Below are 23,605 nucleotides of genomic sequence, written 5' to 3'. Positions count from 1 at the left end.
AGACATGGATGCACAAGCACACATCAATACACCATGCAGTGTACAATACAACAACAATATGCAGTAGGAATGCATACACAGTATTGACTACAGACTGCCCACACATGTCATGGGAGTCCAACATCACTGTGTAAGTCACCGTCACTTGGGCACACCCTTTGCAAGCCCATGGAAACGGGAAGCAGGAGGGGTGTGTGTCTCACGAACCCAAGCATCTAACACAAACTCAGGACAAGCCTGCATGTGCCCAGCCGGAATACAGTGGATGCCCATGGGAGCCACACAAGGCAACACACTGTACCAAAAAATCAAAAATCAAAAAAGGCCATGCGGGGGCGAGGGTGGTGGGGGAGGCCACCCAGGAGGTCCGTGGACAGGTTGCACACCAACAGCCACGTGTGTGGATGTTGCGGAAAAAAAACACCTCCATGGGCTAATGGCCTGTACGGCTACGCTATCGTGAGAGAATCAGAATTGCTTTCATCACCTTGTGCTGCTGCCGCCACAGGAGGTGGTGGTGCTATGGGAGGCAGCCCACGCAAAGCCCTAGTCTGGTCCTCCATGGCAGCAAGCATGCGGGTGTAGAAGGTCTCGTTCTGGAGGAATATGGTGCGGAGATCCCCATGCACCACCTGACGTGATGCCCGGACCTCCTCCCGAGTTGCCTGCATCTCTGCTGAGAGCGTCAGTGTGACCCGCTCCAGCAGCTGTTCTGTCCTCGTGTTAGTGGAAGCCTCAAGGTCAACAAGAGTCTCCCTGAGGTGATGCACTTGTACCCTCAGAGCTTCCCTGTGGCCCTGGGACTCTAATGATATCGATTGGCGTAGAGTCTCCAGTGCCGCCCGTCTGTCCCTGTTGGACGCCAACATGTCCTCCCTGAGTGATTGGCAAATGGAGTCTGTTGCCTGCTGTAGTTGCACCATCTGCCTTTCTGGGGGGACAATGGAAGTGGCCACCCTCTCCATTGCCTGAGCCATCATCTCAGATGATGCTGCCTGTTGGTTTGCCATACAGTATATGGATTGCTCCCATGCGGTATTGCCTGGTGGCGTACGGCCACCGCGTTGGCGGGCACCACACCTGTCTGGGGCAAGGCGAACTGCGCCTTGCTGTGTCGGCACTGCCTGAGGCTGCAGGACTGCATTCCCCCTCTGATCTGCTGGCCCAGGAATAGGATCAGATGTTGCGGAGTGTGGCCCTGCATCCGTAACCACCAAAGGCGGACCTACCAACACTGACATCCCCATAGTGGGCTGTACCCCTGGTGCAGGTGGGTCGGACAGAACAGAATCCCTTCCAGAAACACCTGCCTGCGAAGCCACATGGGTCTCATCATCCGAATCAACACCTGAATAGAGGTCTGGGGAGGTGCACCCAGAGAAACCCCTTGAGAGAATGGTCTGCAGCAAGAGTGGGCTCCCACCCATCACCACCCCCTGTCCCCCACTGGTGCCCGGTCGTGCCTGAGATCCCTTCTGGGTCTGCACCATCTCCTCACCCTCAACAGCATCACGTGCGTCATCCCCTGCAAAAACATGAAAGACAAAAAATTGAAACAGGCATTAGCACCATGGCACACAATTAGGCCTGACAAGCTACAGAACCAGTACTTGATTGACACATGTCCCACATGACTATAACCCTCCCATACATGCACTGTCACTGAGTTTGAAGGGGAGGAAAATGTCAGACACTGATGACACCAAGATGGAAGAGCAACACATTAGCTGTATGCTGGCTAGCAGTGCCATCACACATTGGCCTGTGAGTGGCATGTCCAATCCACATACATGACACATGCCATCACACAGATGGCATGTACCATAGGCATGTCACATATGTGACAATAGGGCTGAGAAATGCGTACTGAAAGTGGGGGGATTGAAACAATCAGCCTGAATGAACACTGAAAAATACTGAACAATGTTGTTGCAAGATGCCACTTCAAGGTCAACTGGCGTGATGTTGCACAAAAGGTCTACTGTGGGCAGAAGGAATACTGTAATACCCAAATCCAGGGGCGCAGAATGTTTTGGATGAAGCACATGGGTGACCCAAACCACTCGGGCACACACACCCTCACCTGGCACTCAATCAGAACCCCTCACACACAAACATACACATGGATCACAAACACATGCATGTGCACTCACCGGACAATGCCTCGTAATCTGGCAGTTCTCCCACACCTTGGATCTGTTCCTCTGTGACGTAGTTCCCAGCAACAGACTCATGTACAGTGAGTTCAATGTCCTCTTGTGGAGACCCACCTTCAGTCACCAGAGTAGCAGCATGACTGGAGGCCAGCTTTTTCTTTGCCCTGCGCTTAAGGTCATTCCAGCGCTTGTAGCACTCACCAGCTGTGCGCCTCACAAATCCAAGGGCACTTATGATTTCCGCGACGGTCTGCCAGTGTGCCTGACGTCGAGCAGGTGTGGTCTTGCACCCTGAAGTAATCAACATTTCGCTGTCATGTGCGGACACATACTGCACAAGGGCATCACGTTCGGCATCATTGAAGCTAGGCTTCCTTGGCGTGCCGGACTGCGTAGCCGTGTCTGGGGTATCAGCCTGTAGTGGACGAGCACTCTTCCTCTTTCTTTTGGAAGGTGGTGGGGATCCTAAGTGGCCTACGCCGCTCTGGCCACTAGGGGCAGGCGCATCGGTGGACTCGGTAGTTGGAGTGTGAGAATGCACACCGAGCATGGGACTTGGTGCAGGCATTGGCTGAAGTGTGATTTAGTCAGGGGGAATGTTGGCGACCTGGAAGTCAGGCTGGGAGTCACCCTGTGCCAGGTCAGGTGCCACAATGGGCCGGTCCAACAAGGGCTGAGTAGAGATGGTGTCAGCGACGTTTCCCTCAACCATGGGGGGGGGGGCATGGGTGTCCCTGACTGGTCCTCCACACATGGGGGGCTAGGGGTCCCTGCAAATCCCGGCCACGTCCCCTACCGCGCCCACCAAGCCCACCTCTTGAGGCTCGGCCACCTTTGCCACCCTTACCGCTTGGTCGCCTCCCAACCATGGCACTGATGTTGTTGTGTGTATGGGAGTTGCAGTAAACTATTGTCCTGGGCAATTGGGGGTCAAAGGGGTAGGGTACTAGATGGAATTCGTACCCTAGTGCTCTAGCAAGGCTGTATGTGACCCCTGGGGAAAGATGACGGGTCACGCAACGCACAGGCACCCCAAAAACAGAAAATAACGTGCACGCAACCCCTCGTAGACCACGTGCCTGGAACAATTAACCCGCACTACCCTGTGGCACCCAGAAACACAAAAATGAACATACGCGTGTTACACGCAGCCTACAATGGACCTCTGAAGGGTTACGCGACACATGGGGCAAGCACAGTTGTTAAATACGTGCGCGACTCACCATCTGCCTGGGAAGAGAGCGTGAAAAATACACGCGTGTGCGCGTTGGCAACACCCCCGCCAAAAGAAGAAGTGTATGCTGTCTGAGGAGACAGGACAAAAGAAGAAGTGAACGCTGTTTGAGGAAACAGGCCCAACAGAAAATCAGAAAAAAGCTGTCAGAGGTAACAGGGAGTACGAACTAGAAACGTTGTTAAGTAAATCGCGTGTGAAGCGACAAGAAGTACAGAATTCACCCACTCGCTCTCCATGAAAAGCACGTACAAGGAAATGACGTCCTACACGTACCTTTTGAACCGGCTCACACATCCAACGTCACTTCCGCGTATACGCGCTAAGGCCCTATCCTCCAATCACACGAGCTGACATTCGGACGTACAGTTCTTGTACGTGTAACATGCACCTGGGTTCAGGGAAACGCCCGTACGCACACGTCACAGACGCGCTTACGCACTAAGGGCCTTTGGTCCAATGAAATCGCGTACGTGTGCTGACGCGCTTACGCGCTAAGGGCCTTTCCTCGAATTACACACGGACGTGCAAGATTTTCACGTGCCAAATCACTCCGTATCAAGCTGGCCACGCGTAAGCACACGGAAGACCACGCTCCTGCCCAGAAGGCCAAATTACTGCCCCCCAGAGCCCAGATCATGCTCCCACCTGCCATCTGCTGCTGCCTGACTGCCTGCTGCCCACGTGCCCTGCTATTTGCTGCCTGCACATCAGCCAGGGGTGCAGTTGCTGTGACCACCCCTGCTGGAACCGAAGACTCCCGACTGGGATTACATCGCTCCACAGCCCAGCCCCAGGACCGAGTTGCCCACCCACTCCTGCCTCTGGGGTTGCCATGTCGGGCACCACACCATCTGGCAGCACTGGCAACCCCCAGCCAGAGAGGCAGAGGGCCACCAGCTTCAGTGCCACCGAAGTTGGTGTCCTGGTGGAGCAAGTCCTGGGGCAGTATGATGCCCTCTACGGAAGTTTGCACGCCGACAAGGAAGGATGGACCAGGATCTGGACGGACATTGTGACTGCCATCAATGCGCAGGGGGTGGCAGTCCGCGACTTCGAACATGTCAAGAAGCGCTGGGAGGACTTCAGGTCTAGGACCCTCAACAAGGCCTGGCGCCTCGTGAAGCCAGCGGATGGTAAGGGGCGCCGGGGCCACCTATCGGAACATCAGATGAGGGTCCTGGAATGCATATCCACAGCGCTCCATGTCCAGGTCCTTGAGAGGCAGTCCCATCTGGAGTCGAGCGGTAAGTGTACATGCATACTGATTGTAAGCTGTGCGTGTGGTGGTGTGCCTGTAGTGTGCAGGTTGCACATGTGGTTGTGGAGAGCCATGTATGGATGTGTATGTACAGGGCCATGGGGCTAACACATGCGAGTCCTCTCTTGTGTGAGACACATGGATGGTGCATGTGTGTGTAAGCTTGCATGCCAAATGCAGATGTCTGAGCACACATGTTTGAATGACTGTGTATGTAAGTTGTCATGGTTGTGGTGTCACACATGGATATCGGTTCCAGCTGCATGTATCTGCACCGTGTACATGTGCATGTGTGTGTATTTCACAAGGGTGCAACAGTGATGCAACATGGATGCAACATGGATGCTTGGGACACTGATATGTAGAAGACTGATTGCCAGATGTGACATAGGTGCAAATCTCATCACTGCGACAGTTGGTTGAGGTGTACACATGCATGTAGGTGTGGTGGCGTGTGTGTGCATGTCTAGTGCACTCCCTGTGTTTCATGTGATGTCTGGCTCACCTTTGGCTGCTCATGCTGTTGTATGTGTATGGATGTTGCTGGCTGTTGCCATATGGCTGAGGAATTGGTCATGTGTGTGAGTTGACATGCCATGTGTGTTGGGGATTGTGATGCCATGTCTGAAGTCTGACACTGCCACTCATGTGCAACTGTCATGTGTGTATCAGTCCATTGTACAGTGTCCTGATGCCCATTTCCTATCTCTCCCTGTCTGCAGCGTCAACTGATGAAGAGGGCAGAGAGGGTGCTGTGGAGCACAGCGGCGGGGATCACATCACCAGCCGGAGACGCAAGGCCCGGCTCCCCTCCCATGTTGTCATCTTGTCGGGGAGTGCGGAGTCCGGTGCCGCGTCCCAGGCCGCAGCTGCCGAGGGAAGGTCCAAGAGGCGGAGGTCGGAGTTGGACTCCTCGGCAGCACAAGGGGCAGCTGAGATCCCACAGGGTCCGACGGCGGAAGATGGCACGGAGTCATCCAGGTTGGTGGGGGGTTTGGTGGAGGAGGCCGTGCAAGGGACAGAGACGGGGTCTGGAGGTGGGGATTCCACTGGTGCTAGTGGTGCAGCACAGGGGCAGGGACAGGAGGCAGCACAGGCCGCCGCGGAGGTGCCGGTGTGTAATCCTTTCCCCGATCCTGTGACTGCATCATCCCGCACCAACAGGGATACCTCCGTCCAGACCCATTTTCAGGGAGGGGATGAGCTTACAACAACTGGCCTTCCTCTCTCTGCGGACGTGGCTATCCGGGACCGGGTTGAACCTGTCCTGGGTGGGGTGGCAATGTGTCAACGGGCCATGCGAGGTGACCTGCAGTCTTTTCATGGGGAGACTGCACGTCATCTCGAATGGCTTGTTGACCACGTCAGCCTACTGGGACAGGTCACCCAGGCTGGATTCCTCTGTTTGCTGAGCCTTGCTTCGACCCCCTCCTCACCTGAAACCCCTATGCGCCAGTCGTCCTCCGTGCCATCTTCCCACCCATTTGTCACCTGGGTGCCCTGTGGAGCTGCCTCTGACCATGCGGCCAGGCTGGTGGAGGACACATCCCTGCCACAGTCGGGAGTCGGACGTCCAGCAGGTGTTGGCCACCTCAACAACTGCACCCCAGCCGGAGGAGGATGTGCAGGCAGCAGGAGGCAGGGCACAGGCACAGCAGCAGCAACAAGGTGGGAGCCATGATGGCTCGGGGCCTTCGACATCGGAGGGGCAGGCATCGGCCGGAGGGCAGGAGGACCCAGGACGGGAAGTGTCTTCCGTGTGGCAGCGGTTGAGCCATGCTATAGATGCGGAGCGGCAGCGGGCCGAAGAGGCACGGCTCACGATGGTCAGGGCGGAGAACTCCATGCAAAGGGCTCTGAGGCGGGCTGAGTGCCTCGAGGCAATTCGCAGGGACCTGGAGGTCCAGATGTCATCGTCCCTGCGAACCCTCGGGGCCATGGAAGTGGACCGGCTCCGGGACATCGAGCAGGAGTTCGATTATGCCCTGGCCCAGGACATCCAAAAGTGAGCCGTCGGACTAGGCCGCTGCCCTTGTATATAGTTAATTAGTGTTAGGTTTCCTTTCGTTTCTTCTTTATTTTGGTTGCGCTTGGACAATGCACCACGTTTCTTTATATATTTTTTTTATTAGGTAGTATTTTTGATAGGTTTCATTTCTTCAGTTGGGCTCATGGACCCTGGATTGTTCATCTGTATATAGTTCAACATTGGAAGCTTTTCTTTTTTTTATGATTTCACCATGGAGCAATGGTTTTCACTTTCTTTTTTCCCTTGGATTTTCTTTGTTGGACTGTGACTTTGGACACCATTTCTTTTGGATTTCTTTGGATTATGATTTCTTGTTTTACATTCTTTTACAGACATGCAGCTTTTCTTTTTAAATTCCCATTGTTGTTTGTTTGATTTTAATTCCATTCATGTTGTGGTTAATACATTTTTTTCTTCATACTTCGATGTGTGGTATTATCTCATTGGTTTCATGCATGTCATGATATGGGTTTTCACATTCACTTGCAACCATTGTGTGTGTGTGACGGACATGTGTTCATTTACATACTTGCCATTGGGGTTGTATCATGTAATTGGCTTTTCTAAGTGGGTGGATGCAATACTTGGTTGGGTCTTTGTGCTGGGTAGACTGCCCATAAGGGCCATGATTGAGGATCGTCATGACCTGGGGGCAGGGGGACATGAGTGGGGGCCTGCTGGCAGGTGCCCCTGACTGCTGGTGGCTGGGGGTGCAGGGGGACATGAGTGGGGGCCTGCTGGCAGGTGCCCCTCACTGCTGGGGGCTGGGGGTGCAGGGGGACATGAGTGGGACATGAGTGGGGGCCTGCTGGCAGGTGCCCCTGACTGCTGGGGGCTGGGGGTGCGGGGGGACCTGTGTGGGGGCCTGCTGGCAGGTGCCCCTCACTGCTGGGGGGTCGGGGTGCAGGGGCACATGAGTGGGGGCCTGCTGGCAGGTGGCCCTCACTGCTGGGGGTGCAGGGGGACATGAGTGGGACATGAGTGGGGGCCTGCTGGCAGGTGCCCCTCACTGCTGGGGGTGCAGGGGGACATGTGTGGGGGCCTGCTGGCAGGTGCCCCTCACTGCTGGGGGTGCAGGGGCACATGAGTGGGGCCTGCTGGCAGGTGCCCCTCACTGCTGGGGGCTGGGGGTGCAGGGGCACATGAGTGGGGGCCTGCTGGAAGGTGCCCCTCACTGCTGGGGGACATGTGTGGGACAAGAGTGGGGGCCTGCTGGCAGGTGCCCCTCACTGCTGGGGGCGCAGGGGGACATGAGTTGGTTATCATATTGCAACGTGACATGTGGTTTGGCTGGGGGCATGCCCATGGTGGATGGGCTGCCTGCGGGACATGACCAGGGGTGCAGGGTAGTCCCCTGTGGTGTGGGCTGCCTGCAGGGGACGTGGAGGGGGGTAGAGGGGACACCTGGGAGGACCCACACTACCAATGCACGTGTTGAACTTCCCGCGCACCCCTGAAATACACGTACACAGCCCATTCGCATGGGAAACTTCCCACGCACCCCTGAAATACACGTACACAGCCCATTCGCGTGGGAAACTTCCCGCGCACCCCTGAAATACACGTACACAGCCCATTCACGTGGGAACTTCCCACGCACCCCTGAAATACACGTACACAGCCCATTCGTGTGGGAAACTTCCCGCGCACCCCTGAAATACACGTACCCAGCCCATTCGCATGGGAAACTTCCCGCGCACCCCTGAAATACACGTACACAGCCCATTTGCGTGGGAACTTCCCACGCACCCCTGAAATACACGTACCCAGGCCAATCGCGTGTAAAACCTCCCGCACACCCCTGAAATACACATTCCCCGCTTGCCGTTTGCTGTTTGGCAGCCCTGTAAACTGGTCCAGGGTTAGCGCAGCCCTTTGCGATGGTTTGGGGATTTTGATGGCTTTTCCTTGCGCGAGGGCGTTCTTGGGGGCGTAACTGGCGCTGCTGCAGGGTTGCTGCGCCACGGCTGGTTTTGGAGGCTAAAATCCATGAATAGGCTGTGCGCGGAAATCGATTTTAGTGCACGCGGCTGGCGCAGACATTCGCACGGGCACACTGTGCGCCAGCCGCGTGCGACACTTTTGTGCGAAATTCTATGAATTACCCTGTAAATAGTTTAGAAAATTCAATCTCCAACAAAGCTGGGTTGGAAAAAATATTGAAATTATCCTCAAATTGTACAGTAATGCTTAAACGCAACCTTGACGTAGAGCAAGGGCTAGTTAGCGGAGCACTGGACACAGTTGTTGGCTTTCAATCATACCCACATGATAGCAACATTCAGTTTGTCAACATTTGCTTTGATAAAGTTTCAGAAGTGAAAAGGACAGGGCGCTCCATCGCTCGTTTCCTTCTCTTCAAAGACATGTATGTACGTCGAGAGCAATTTTCTCTAACTCTTGCATATGCAGTTACCATTCATAAATCCCAAGGTCTTACCCTAGACAAAGCATTGATAGATATAGGAAACACAGTCTTTAAGGAAGGCATGAGCTACGTAGCATTATCACGCTTACGTACACTTGACAGTCTATTGCTAATGAACTTTGATTCAAGTAAAGTCAAAGCTGATATTCCTTGCATTCTAGAATACAATAGATTGCGTTCACTGTACACCCCTCATGTGAAACAATACCCTGTTCCAGATAAAGTAAATTATGGTAAAAGAAAAGTAAATGAAACAGAAATGCAACAGAATTCAACAGCAAATTCCGCAAAGAAAAGAAAAGAAGCTAAAGTTTCATCAATTACCGCAAACATAGAAGAACCTATTAGGGAATGTAAACCAGGGACGTCGGCAAAGAAGCAACAGAAAAACCGAAAAATGCACTCAGATACATAACTTGCTAGTCCATTCAAATTTGCAGATGAAAGTGGGGTAAGTTTCTATGCAAATGTAGCAATGAATATTCTATTTCAATTGCCACCAATTGTTAACAATATTTACCTGCACAGTACAGACCAATTGTGTTTGCAAATGTTAGTGCTGCATAGAAATGCAACACGCAATCCTGACAACACATACAGTGTTCATGGAGTAAGGCAACAATTGGACGACTGTGCTGGAATGGTGAGATTCACTATGAACTCACAAGAAGATCCACAAGAATTTCGAATGTACATACTATTAGTGTTGGAAAACAAAATCTTCCAGATTTCATGCATGTGGAAACATACATGCACTCTCTGTGTAGCAAAGTGATACAGGAAGAAATCCCAAATGAGCGATTTGTGTATGTTTCCATACCAAATTGTGAGAGTATTCCATTTCAGCAACTTGTACAAAATGCAAACCATGGCAGATTATGCACTATTTGCAATTCAGACAATCGCTCCACCTTACTGATACAATCACATAGTGCCTACATAATACTTATGCTTGTACGTTCTAATGCAGATGGCACCAAAAACAACTGCAAACTGACTGGATTCACACACGGTCAAGTGTCACTTGGAAAGAAAACCTTTACAACAGTAGGTATAATCTACCATGCAGGAGCTACAACCAATGCAGGTCACCACACTGCATACATTAAAAAGAATTGTGGATGGTTCGAATGTAATGGTAGCACCATTTCTCTAAAGCAGCTAATCTAACAAATGCGTATTTAATGTTCTTAAAGCCAAAATTTACGAAATCAAGATTGTCAACACATTATGTGAAAGACTCCAAACAGTTAGAATACGCCCACATGTATCTAACTACCCAAGAGGATGTAAGACTGACACAAAGAAATTATTATCACAGATCGTTGGAAACAAATGCACAGGTAGAATACGCCCACAGGCATGCCTCCAGATAAGGTGTGTACTAGGCCTTTTTACGCATGAAAATCTTGCAAATACGACAGCTTTATTATTTTCCTGTGTACATTTACACACATGTTTAGAGCAGAGGGCATTGCAAAGGTCCGGTTACTTGACAGAAACCAGAAGGCTTCTTTTGATTTTTATCTACATGGATGTAATTGCAAGCCACCTCTGAAACAGAATGTATTTCTCTGAAGCCGGCTAGGTTTTTGTGATTTCAACATTTAAATATATACAGGAGAGATCAAATGGCCAGACCTTAGAGAAATAATAAAAGGTGTATTCTGTCACAAAGCAGAAAGCTGCCGTACGGTAAGGATTTCCATACAGTTTGTGCATGCGCCGCTGGATGTCACATACATTTTACTCTCTTGCACAGGAGAAAAGTCATTTTTACTCTCTTAAAATCACATTTACTCTCAAAGTTTAAAAACAGGGAGTAAAATACTCCCACCTCAAAATCTTATCTGGAGCACTGCCTACAGGTATCTAACTGTTGGTAAAAATCGGCAGGAAGGCAACAAACATAACATTGATCAGAAAGATGAAGGAAACACTCAAAGGAAACAAGGAAGTAGTTAGTACCATAGTAAATGAAGGTTTTTTTTAAATCCGACAAGGATTTTTTTTTCCCCAGACCCAAGGATTAAAAAAGCAAACACAGAAACTGAGCGCAATGCACAGTACACTGGTTTGTAAACTAAATATGAGGGTAAAAAAAAATTCAACTGTATTATGCAATGTAGTAAATTTTCAAAAAATGCAAAGACTAAAACATACCTTTTTCTTTTATCACAGAAATGGAAAAAGGGGATACTTCCGCCAAGTACGATAAGCACTTAAAAATTGTGTGGATTCTGAACAAAGTAAGGAGTAAGTATATTGGCAGTCATTTTCTACACATGCAAATCTACACGTCTAATCTATGGTACTAATATGCTGCAGTGCCTGCAGGCTGGCCCTTGTATCTTCGGTGTGTAACCTACCACCTACGCCTTACGACCAAGGTACAAGGAATATAGTTCCTATCCCCAACCATCGCTGCATATCAAAACCATCGTCCTTGTAAATTAGCTACTTATAAATTTACTTTTCGGACCATCGTCTGCAGCCATGAAGCTACGACACTAGGGCGTCAACAAAACTAGCGCATTACACCACACCCATATTGACTTGTAACTCCACTGCTTATGACTTCAGTCTTGGGTGCATGGCCTTTGGCCATGCAGTCAAGAGTCTGGGTCCTGGCCAGAAACACCACAGCATATCAGAACCATTATGCCTTGTCATTTTACTACGTACGCACTTGGTTTTCGGAGCATGGCCTTTGGCCATGCTCCCAAAACACTAGGCCCTCCCCACAACCATCTTAATGATGTTGCATAGTACAAGTGTACCAATAGCTCTGATATGGTGCAGTAGTTTGTAGCCACTGGCTACAGAGGTGTGTTTGAGGCCATAGCATTATGAATGTATGGGTATACAGTATTTTAAATGCACAGTTAGTTACAACTGCAGTGCTTATTACTTAGTTCAAGTACTCTGCATCCTGGCCACTACTACCACACCATACGACATCCATTGTGGCATATAACTACACTACGAACCAATGTACTTTTGGGGGCATGGCCTTCGGCCATGCACCCATGATTGCAGCCCCTCCCCACTGCCGCCAGAGTGGTGCACTACCACACCATATTGTACCCATTGTACCTTGTAAGTACACTACATATAACTGTACTGTTGGGTGCATGGCCTCCGGCCATGCACTCATGACTGCAGACTCTCCCCACAGCCACCTGACTGATGTTCAATACTAAGGGTTTCTCTGTAGGTCTGAAATGCTGCACTGTTTGTGGGCAGGGCCTAAAATTTTAGGAGTATGGCCATACATTTCAATATATGGTTGTGAAGTGGCTTATAACTCCAGTGCCTACCAGTTTCCTGTTGGGTGCATGCTTGGTTGTATGGCATACAGCCTGCAACCATGCACCCAAAAGTACACATCTTGTCCACAACCACCGCACTACATGAAACCCATGTGGGCTTGTAAGTGAAAAGGTTATAGCTTTGTTGTTGGGGGCATGGCCTTCAGCCTTGCACCCAAGAGTGCACACACTCCCCACAACCAGGCAATCGATACGCATTAGTAAGAGGGTATCCATGGCCGTGACATACTGAAGTATTTATGGCCAGGGCCTAGAGTTTTGGAAGTAAGGCCTTCGGCCTTTGGCCGACGGCCCTGCATCCAAGACTCTAGGCCCTGGCCACAACCACCGTAGCATGCGACACCCATGGCGGCGTACTAATGGATATAATAATAGCCATAGGAAAAAGTTATGCAATCACGGCATGTTGTCAATTTTAATGTTCGCTGCCACTACACGGGTCATTTCAACAGTTACAAGTTCCCTGTGCACTGGACGGACTGAAATACTGCCCTTATTGGACCCCTCATTTTCTGTGCGTACAAGCTGGCCAAAGGAAATACATCATAAAGAGATTATAACTGTTATTGGGTGCAGGGTCTCTCCACAACCACCTCAGTGATGTGTGGTAGTGTTTTTTTTTTCTATAGGTGTGGTATCCTTCAGTGCTTCTGGCCAGAGGCTTCACTCCTTGCTGTATGTCCATAGATCTTACATGGGATGGGTGTGCAGTGGCTTCCACGTCTAGTACTTATAACTTTGGTCTTGGGTGCATGGCCTTCGGCCGTGCACCCAAGACTGCACGCACTCCCCACAACTTGCCAATCGAAACGCAATACTACGGGTGTATCCATGGGTGTGACATGCTGCGGTGGTTGTGGCCAGGGCCTACAGTCTTGGAAGGAAAAACCTTCGGCCTTCGGACGACGGCCATGCATCCAAGACTCTAGGCCCTGGCCACAACCACTGTAGCATGTGACACCCATGGTGGCGTACTAATGAATATAATAATAGACATCGGAAAAAATAATGCAATCACGGCATGTTGCCAATTTCAATGTTGGCTACCACTACGCGTGTGCTTTCAACAGTTTCCTGTCCACTGCATGGACTGAAGTGCTATCGTTATTACACCCCACATTTTCTGTGTGTACAAGGTGTCCATAGAAAGTACGTCATGAAGACCGACCCCATTGATCACCCATGCGCCTTACTGTCTGAACCTTTCGCAACGCTCCGTGACACAGCAAAAGATTTTTCTGAATAGAGCATGTGTACGCTGTTTGTTGCTCCGGTTTCGGCGGATCCAAGATGTCGGGCGCATCCAAACAATCTGACGCAGAACACGTCTCGCAGTAGCCAATGGACAGAGACGTGGCATGTCCGCGGTCATGACACCAGCCCCTTAGCCAATCGGTATCTTGTCCGTGGACCGAACAGGGAAGTGTGACCGTGAAGCGGACATAGATATCACTAATTTTTTCAGACCTACTTTTTGATAATTTCAAAGAAAAGTACTGCACAGAAGATCACCAAATTTACAAAAGCACGCTTTCTGGACCAAACCCCTGTACCTGCCGCAGATTTCGTGAAAATCCGTCCAGCGGTTTGAACTGTAGCCGTGCGCAAGGTTTTTCCCCCATTCAGTCTATCTGAAAAAAAGACGTTTTGGGACCCCCCCCCTATAACTTTTGCCCTCTTGGACCAAACATCTCCAAACTTTGCAAATAAATTCAGAGTGGCCCATATATTGTAAAGTTCGGTGAGGATTCGTGCAGGGGGAGCGAAGTTATAAGCCGCCCAAAAAGTGCTCTTCCTATGGAAACAGCAACTTAACCATAACTACACGGCCACTATTGTGGTCGTGTAATGTTGAAAACACAAAAACCTAGTCAATTACGCAGTAAAGCAAACATGAATTGTATTGTGTGTTTTGAGATTCTATAACAGAATTGTCTTTTCATGTTTAATGTAAGTCCTCATTTCCGGGAACTATTGCTACCTAATGTTATGATACAACAGTGCATAGAGGAAAGGACTCCATGCTAAAATCTATACCTAATCTCATGGTCAAATGGTTAATTACATAGCGGTTTTGGCAAATCGCTGTACATAGAACATATTTATCACAATTATCACCAAACCGTAGTTGGTACTCCTTTATCGACCCCGAAAGGATGAAAGGCTGAGTTGGCCTTGCCAGGCTTCGAGTCTGCAACCTACAGATCACGTACAGATTGCAGCAACGAGCGCTCAACCGGCAGAGCTATCTTTTTGGCTAACATCCTTTGAGGTCGGTAAACGGAGTATCGACTGAAGTATAATAATCACATTGCCTAGATGTTGGACGGACCATGTATGAAGCGCTGCATAAAGTTAAATACCAATCTGGATTATCACAGGGACAGGTTTTGCTGAGTTTCTATTTCAATTGCAAATGTAACTTTCATTTGTTTGTTTTTGAACAGCACTTACAGTTCCTGAAGAGTCAGGTTTTGGATGTTTTGTAGTCTTGAATATTTTAGAGGCTATAACACCTGTGATTGGTGTAATGAAAATCACTCACCCTTGAGCAAATACTCTGCTGCCACTGACCATTTATAGTAATGTACTCAATTGAGTGAAAGGTTGAATGGATGTTAACTGGACCGTGCATACTCATAATTTAATTTACACTTCAATTATAAAAACAGTGTTTATAATGATAAGTGTAAAAATTATCTGCCTCCGTCTAATTATGCACACAGCACAAGAACTCTGAAAAATACAATTGTGCAATACTGGTTTGCTTTCACTGGAAAAAAAAGCATAATTTTTTACAAAAGATTAATTCTCAATTGCAACATAGTTTTCCATCTATACAATCCTAAAATGCTAGGAAAATATGCACAGTGCTTCCGTTTGCTCCATGAGCATCTACACATAACACAGCAGAAGCTCAATGGAAAGAAACCATTCCTTTTATCACAGTGTGCAGTTTCCTTTTTTGAAAGGCTTCACAGAAATAAATTCTGTTTCAGAGGCTTTTCTCCATGGCTTGCAATTACATCCACATAGATACAAATCAAAAGAAGTGTTCTGGTTTCTGTCAAGTAACCTGACTTTGCACTGCCCTCTGCTCTAAACTTGTGTGTAAATGTACACAGGAAAATAATAAAGCTGTTGTATTTACAAGAATTTCATGTGTAAAAAGATTTTGTACGAACCTTATCTGGAGGCCTGCTCACCACTCTGCTCCGTCTACCATCTTCCTATTCGTATACTTCTCTCCATTCATCTATTTCATCTGTTCCTCTCTCCCTACATTGGCTCTATTTTGAATCTCATCTTTTTAATTTCTTATGTATGGTTTTCAAATCTCTTCATGGTCTTTCTCCGCCCTACCTCTCCTCTCTCATCCATTTCCCTCCCCACTTCCCTTCACCCTCAATACCCCTTTCTTCTTGCCGTGCCTAAACCTCTCTGTGCTCCTCTTAGTTTGCAATCCTTTGTTCTCCTCGCACAAAGTATTGGAACTCCCTTCATTATCCAATTTGTACTTCTTCCACCCTTCCAGTCTTCCACTCTGGACGCAAAACTTTTTTTCTGTCTCCTCCGTCTTAATTTTACTCTGTCATTTTATTGTCATTTTGTGTTTTACTCATGAAATTTGTAAAACTTAGTTCTTTTGTTCAGCGCCCAGGTGTAAGCCCTCTATAAATAAATACCATATAGAAGAGATGTAAATAATTGAATACTGATCCCCTCTTGAATCCTGATAACAAGGACCACGTAAGCAACTCACCACCTCTTGCCCCAACATGTCTTTTCCACTAGGTTTTGCTATTTCAAATGCCTGTGCCTTCCTCTTCAATAAGCAAATCATTTGAAGATAAACACAGGTGATAAATAAGTGATACATCATAAGCTAGCGTTATATCTTGAGGTTTCATTTCCCAAATGTAAGGTGCCAATGCTTGCTGTTATAACAAGGGTTATCCTTGTAATGTCAGCTCCCAGTGTGCCTTCACTGCAGGAAGTTGGGGGCAGAGTCAGGAAGATGGGGTTTGGCAAATGGAGAATGGCAGCCACTTCCCCACTGTATAGGTCCTCTATCAGATACACTGCCATTCCCCTTATCTCCCATTTGGACCATATCAAAAAGGTTCCATCTCCCTGGTGTGCCTTCTCCCATTATGTTTCAGAGGACCCATTTGAAGCTCCCAGTTTTCAGAATCCTAAAGAAGGTCTGTCCTGTTGGTCTGTCCCGTTCTCCTAGGAAGGTATATATTTCCGAGCATTGAACACTAGAATTCCTAGACAAGTCACAATCTGTTGTGTGAGAAATGTACCTGGCCAGACGCAAGACACAAATGGCTCAGCTGTTGCAGGTCACAGTAGAAAATGTAATGACATCAGATTGGGTTTCCACCAGGTAGTTCACCATCTACTAGAAAGTCCTCAGCAAAATGCGCTTCAGCATTTGACACTACTACTCCATTTAATTCCATTAAAAAATCCGTTTTCCTGGGTTCTCAGATGAAAAGGCCTTATCTTTACATGCCTAGTGAGATCATTGCATACTTTTTTGCCAAATCCCATTCACCTTCAACGCCTCTGGATCCATTTCTTTTGAAATACTCTTCAACTTTGAGGGCCCAAATATTGCTTATAAAATGTTTGCACAGCATCCATCCTCGTGTAACTAGCACACTGACTTTCCATATAACGACTGCTCAGAAAATATAGCTTAAATATCGGTAGCAACCACTATTCCTCCATTTTCTTTTGGTCTATTTTAGCATATAATATTGGCTCATTGCAGCCCACCAAAAGGTATATATACTCTAATGTATACTCTAATGTACAAACCCAACTGTAATAAACACAAGTAAAGTACGACACTAAAACTTTGTTAAAAAAAAAGAAATCAACTGTTTTCTGCCCAGAATTGTGCCCCACCTTTTCTACTTTTTCCTCAAGTTGTTTAATAGTTACACCAAAATTCAACTCAACACACTTCGCCATGTTTCAGCCACTTTGATCCCAAATACCTAAAAGTCATTTTATCAGAGAGATCTTCGTCCTGCACATTTCCATAGAAAGGTCTTTGAGTTCACCTCATTGACTTCATAACCCAAAAACAATTGTGCAGGCATTAACTGACGCCAACAGAACCTCAGATTCAGACTTGAAGCCCTGGACCTGAATGATAACCTAACCACATCTTATTGTATCTTACTGACAAATTCTGCAACACCAACCCCATTAAAACGCTGTTTCATACCAAACACCTTCCGGGAGGTTTCATAAACAAGATAAAGAACAACAGTATAGATAGCACCCCTATAGTAACAAAATACAAGGTCTGGCGGGGCTGTAATGACCCGGTAATTGCCCATGCCCGGACACCAGTAAAATTCGCAAGTTCGGCGGCAGCCTGCCAGTTTTACCGGTAAGGCTACCACCGAACTTGTACTGAGGCCCAATGTCCCCCAATACACATACTGGCCATGCAACTTGGACAGCCATCAAGCCCAGCCTTGCCACATCCAACCCCCCCTCAAAATCCCCCCGCCACATCCCAACACCCCACATACCGACAGATCCCCCCGCCCCCCAATACCACCATCCCAGCAAATGCCAGGACACACCACCAGTAGTCCCAGTAGAGCCATGTATCACGTATCAACATCCCACAACCTGCAGCTGAGGCCACACAACAGAAGCATATGTGCACCATGCCATGTACCATGCCATGTCCTCTCTACAGCATGCCTCACAACAAACACATTGCGTGTATCAGTGCATCTTGAAAACCACACTGGCCCCCAACATCTTGCCTTTCTTGCACCCTCAGGTACATCATCTGACAGCGATGGAGGCCAAGCAGGCACCTCAAGGGGCATCAGACGCCAAAGGTGGTCAACTGAACAGACCACCACCACCCAGGACACGTCAGCAACCACTGTGACTGTCACAACTGCCCCTCCAACCCTGGCAGCACCTGCAGTGCCTACAACTGCTGCCCCCTACACCCTGGCAGCACCTGTGGTGGTGCAATGGCCTGCAAGGCCAACAGCAGGAGGACAGACACTACCCCCAACACAGCAGCCGCATACATATGTCCATGACACCAGAGAAGAGGAGGCTCCTGAAGATGCAGGAGACCCCACGGGGGACACCACCGACCAGGCCACCTATGCGCGACCTGAATTAGAGGAAAGGCAGGAGGGATTGCCAGCCCTTGTACAGCAGCACCTGGAGGAGTCCCGCCTGACGCCTGATGCGGGGGGAGGCAGCCTTGCACCGCACTGAGGCCCAGCTAATGCGTGCAGGCCAATGGGCACAGCAGTGCACATTCCCTTGGACGTGCAATGTCTGCAATGGTGCTCCTGGCCAGGAGGGTCTGCGAGGGCAATGGCATAATGTGGGCAATGTCCCTGCAAGGGGCCCTAGATCGACAGGCCAGGGACCCAACCCACACACCATCCACAAACTCCATGCCTGCATGTTCTCTCCGTGGCAGCCCAAGGCAGAGGTTGATGTGCCCGTCATCTCCACGACACAAGGGCAGCCCAGGTGGCAAGCAGCCCGTAAATAGGCTGAGGACTAACATGTGTCATGGGTGTGTCTTCGGCTGAGACATCATGGATAACGAGACAAGTTGGGGAGAGGGTTTGGGGAGGGATAGTTGGGGAGGGGGTGTTGGTCCGCCTGTTATTTCATCATACATATTAATACGCTGAGTGATGCATTGAAATCATGACTATACATTCATTTTTCATGTGAGTGTGATGTATTCGTGTACAGTGTAGAAAGTGGTTGATGGCCTAGGCCATGTGCGTGTGTGCTGTGCTTCGAAGTAGAGGGTGATCAATTCATAACATGCATCACGCCCATCCATGACATACCTGCGATAGGCCAATGGTATTTCATCCTCGCTGTCAGTGACGTCCTCTGCCTCCGCTGGGGACATGTCCATGTCTGTGGGAAGGGGAATGTTGTGCCTGATGCACATGTTATGTAACATGGCACAGACCAAGACAATCTTGCCAACCTTCTACTCAGGCAGCAGAACCTTGCCTTCAGCAGCCCAAAGGTTTGTTCAATAGTGCACCGTGTTCGGATGTGTGCAAGGTTGTACGCATGCTGGTTTTGAGGTTGCCTTACGGGCGTCATGAGCCATGGCATCAAGCGAATCTGTCATCACCTGCATGGGTGGGACACAAGGTGGGCAAAGTCATTGACATGGAAGCCATGTTTGTATGTTCGCCTGGGTCACATGGGATTGGCACAAGACGTAGTGAATGGCACAGATGACCCTAGTATCCTGTGCATTGTAATGCGGGGTGGGGGTGGTTTCTGTACACATTTCCCTCACCATATCACACCCACCTTGCCCATTAACCCTATGGCTATACCAGCTTCTAATTTGTCCATTGCGTGTGCCACTTCTGGTTCAGTTTGCATGTCGTACTTTGGCCATCTCACCCATTAGTTCATTTGTGTACCGACATCGTTTGATTTCATGTCACATGCATATGGGTATGTGCACTTGTGACAGGCATGTGGTCTGTCTACATGCTGTGGGGTACACTGCGGGTGGAGAGGTGGGGTGCATTAGTCTGATATGGCTGTGACACAGGCAGTTGGAGATGTGCACAGTGTATTATTGCTGTGGTATGTGGCATTGGTGAGATGCATTCTGGTACCTGTAGTGCATTTTATGTGCCAGTCCAGATGTACACTTTTTGTGAAGGGGTGTGCTCCATCTGCCCATGTTTTACATGCCAGGCATGCCCTTCAGCACATGCATGCAATATGTGGACATGACATTGCATTACGCACATGAACTGGTGACGATGAACACCCACCCCACCCCCTTCTACAGTGCACATGCAATGGTACTTCAATTCACGCAACAGCCAGGTGCGCTCTCTGCGGTGACGTGTCATGTAAACTAGGAGCATGGAGTTTCGCAGCACCATGGAATTGTGTGTGGATCCAGGGAAATGTGGGCTGAAGTGGGTTATGAGGTGATCTGCATCACACACACACACACGACATTGAGAGAGTGATACAGGACATTGAGAGAGTGATACAGTTTCCTGTTTCGGTAGACTGCCTCATTGGTATGTCTGGCCACCAGCTCAACATGCATGCAGTCCAACTCACCCAACACGTTGGACATGCCTGCCAGGGCATGGAACCCCACATTTGTGGCATTCACCTGGGCAGGTGTTCTGGGAAGGGCAATGTGGTCAGACACATGCCGCAGGAGGGTATCCAGGACCTGGAATAGCACCTTGGAGAAACAGGTTTGGGATAACCTGTGCAGCTCTACCACAGTGTGTTGGAAGGTGCCGGTTGCCAAGAAATGCAGCACCGATATTACCTTCAGGAAGAGGGGTATGGCGGTCCTGGTGTCGATTAGGCTCCCGATGTCGTCCTGGATTAAGTTGACTATGTAGGTAATGAGTTTCCCTGTGCAGCTGATACAGGGTGTGAATCTGTGTAGCACTCCGATTCCAGGGTGTGGCCCTTAAGCGGGGTAAGGGAGGCTGCCTGCGGGGTGCTACCTGCAGGCCATTGCTCATGTGCATGGCCATCATCATCCTCCGTCACCTCCGCTGCCTCCTCTGCCTCTTCCAGTTCAATCTCATATTGGATCCGGGCATGCAGGGCCCCCAGTTCCGTGACTGCTACTGCAGCTGCCAGCATGGTTGTAGTGGAAGGTGTATGGGGTGTGGTCCTTTTGTGCATTCACAGAGCTCATGGTGTGCAGCTGGGCTGATTATAGCCACTTGTGCCCTGTTGCTGCACACCTGAGCATGTTTAACGGCTGGTCCGCGATGCCGGTGTTTCCGGCGCTGTCATTCACACATTTCTTAACACCATGCTGACGAACAATAGGCATCCCAGCTCAGAGCAACAAGCATCCACTCTGAATAAGTACTCTTTTTTGGTGTCAAATGGTACCAATACGAGTTATATCAAAAGACTTTCCTGCTGCATATCTCATAAATACTTCAGCTCACACCTTGCCAAGGAGGACTTTTTCTTCTAAAACAAACTGCATGCACAATCCCATAAAAGAGCAAAGCTTTTCCATGTTTTCTGAGGGAGAACTTCCATGGTGGCACTATTGCTAAAATGGTGTCATACGTACTCCATGAACGAGTGCAAAACGTGCAAACAGCATGCAGCAAAATGTGTATATCACTTATGACCAAGGCTTATGGTCCAAGGGAAAATGGTTAAAGTAAAATGCTGTGCACATTTTTTAATTTTTCCAAAATTAACACTTGATCAATTTTGCGAGGCAGCGGGTTTCCGTTTTTCCGAATGGTCTAGTTTTCGTCCCCAGCTCCAAAGCATAAATTATCCCATTTTGCCCAGTTTAATAAGCTAAACCTATTAGACGACATATCTACCTCATTCACAACTTGCTCGCATACATTTCCCCACTTTGCATTCTCATTTAAAATAGGACCCCTTTGATCTTTTGTATCCTTGCTTCAATCGTATTCACTTAAGAATTACATCTCCAACTCTTAAGAGACGAATAGGTGGTGCCAGGCAAAGCAGCTGCCTAAAAGAGAAAATTGCTTCCCATACCAACAATCACCATATGCACATTACCCTCCCCTCATGATGTGCGCCCTCCAAAACTAATATGCCAGCTGAAGATTCATGTAAGCAGCAGGGTTGACAACTGCAGCAAAAGCGAGGCACCTTATCACTGTTTTTTGGAACGTGAGAGTTTGTAGATATACCCTTGTTTGCGTTTGGGGCATTCCAATGGGGACAGGCGTTAGACTGAAAAAAGGAAACACTTAATTGACAATGCTTGATATTGCACCAGATAGAAACCAATGACTGCAGTCGCTTGCATGGAGATCTAGAGAAGCAGATATAATAAAAAAATTAAAGTGATGGGATTGACAGCGCTTACCTTGCTTGTATGTAGTAATGCCATGTCTGCACTGGTGTTGGTTAGTATAAGCTTCGGGTAGTTAGGGCTCCATCAGCAGCATGCGATTACAGGGCAATGTGGCGGGTGCCCTCACCACTCTCCGCATACCTGAGACACCACTTTAGCTAATCATTGGTAGGGGTACTGGCTACAGAATGAGTTAGTCACTGGGGGTATTGGGTACAGAAGGTAATAGGGGGGTGTCTCTTAGAGGAGGTACCTCAGGCCATCTCTGCATGAACTATATATTTATTGGGCTTGCTGTTTATGCCGGGCGTAGAAATATCTGGCTGTATTACCGAGCGGTATCTGGCGCCCATCCGCTGCCAGAGATGTATATGGTGATAATTAAAAGGTAGTGTCTAGTTCCCATCCGAGAAACGGACCAGAGTGACGCCCCGCCTACTCTTCTTCACGTGACTTTTGGTACGTTCCGTAACCCGTTCCCTATCATCTACGTAGCGTCCGACGTCATCTTGTCCATATCATTCATGAGCGGGAAGGTGCTGGGTGCCAGCAGCAGTGGGAATGTTTACAGCTCAGCTGTATTTTGGTATTTTTCTGTGGAAGACCGGACGGGAATGTTTCTGTGGAAATTAGACAGAGACTCGTGCTAAACATCAAATGTGGCGGGAAATCTATTCACTGTGATAGGAATGAGAAGGGCAAAGAAAGGAACAGCGATGGGACAATGGATGGTGTTAAACTGAGCATAGGGGGCTAATAAAACAGTCTAATTTAGAGCACACATTTTAAGGGGAATTTAATGTTGATTTATGAAGAGAGGGTTTGGGTTAACAGATAGTTGGGTTGGATGGGGCTATTGGGGTGTGAATCCGCAGAGTCACAAGGGCATCTTGGTGTGTGTTTGGAGGGAGGATGACATCTTGTTGTGTGGATGGAGGGATAGGGGCATCTTGGTGTGGGTCTGGAGGTGTAGGATGGGTGCATCATGATAGGGCGCAAGTCCTAAAAAAAGTGGAGGGACTGTGTATGCAGTGGTGAGTGATGTCACAGGCGGTGAACGTAAATTGAGAGACACTTGCAAATTCCATTTTAAGATGTCTTCCCTAACTCAAGAAAGTCATCTGCACAAATAAGCATTTCCCAAGAGAACATTTCAAACATTACTTGCGAAATAGAAAAGGTACGCGCCTTTTATATCTTAAAATGTTTACCAAAAGTGTCCTGTACAGCAGAAAGTCAATATAGGTGTTTCACAAGGATC

General features: G+C 48.7%; 1 protein-coding gene across 1 annotated transcript in view; it reads right to left on the bottom strand.

The window, feature by feature from the left end:
- Positions 1 to 22,788, bottom strand: part of LOC138566947 (zinc finger protein 91-like) — a 1,189,804-nt gene extending 1,167,016 nt beyond the window's left edge. The window contains exon 1 of the mRNA XM_069644717.1: positions 22,357 to 22,788. Within this exon, the coding sequence (XP_069500818.1) occupies positions 22,357 to 22,380 (24 nt within the window). The 5' untranslated portion in view covers positions 22,381 to 22,788. The remainder of the gene's footprint in view (positions 1 to 22,356) is intronic.
- Positions 22,789 to 23,605: the final 817 nt, after the last annotated feature.

This window comes from Ambystoma mexicanum, chromosome 2p, assembly GCF_040938575.1.
Source record: "Ambystoma mexicanum isolate Mex_15411 chromosome 2p, UKY_AmexF1_1, whole genome shotgun sequence".
NCBI classification, from domain to species: Eukaryota; Metazoa; Chordata; class Amphibia; order Caudata; family Ambystomatidae; genus Ambystoma; species Ambystoma mexicanum.
Note: the sequence above shows the minus strand (reverse complement) of the source record. Positions and strands in the feature narration are given on the sequence as shown.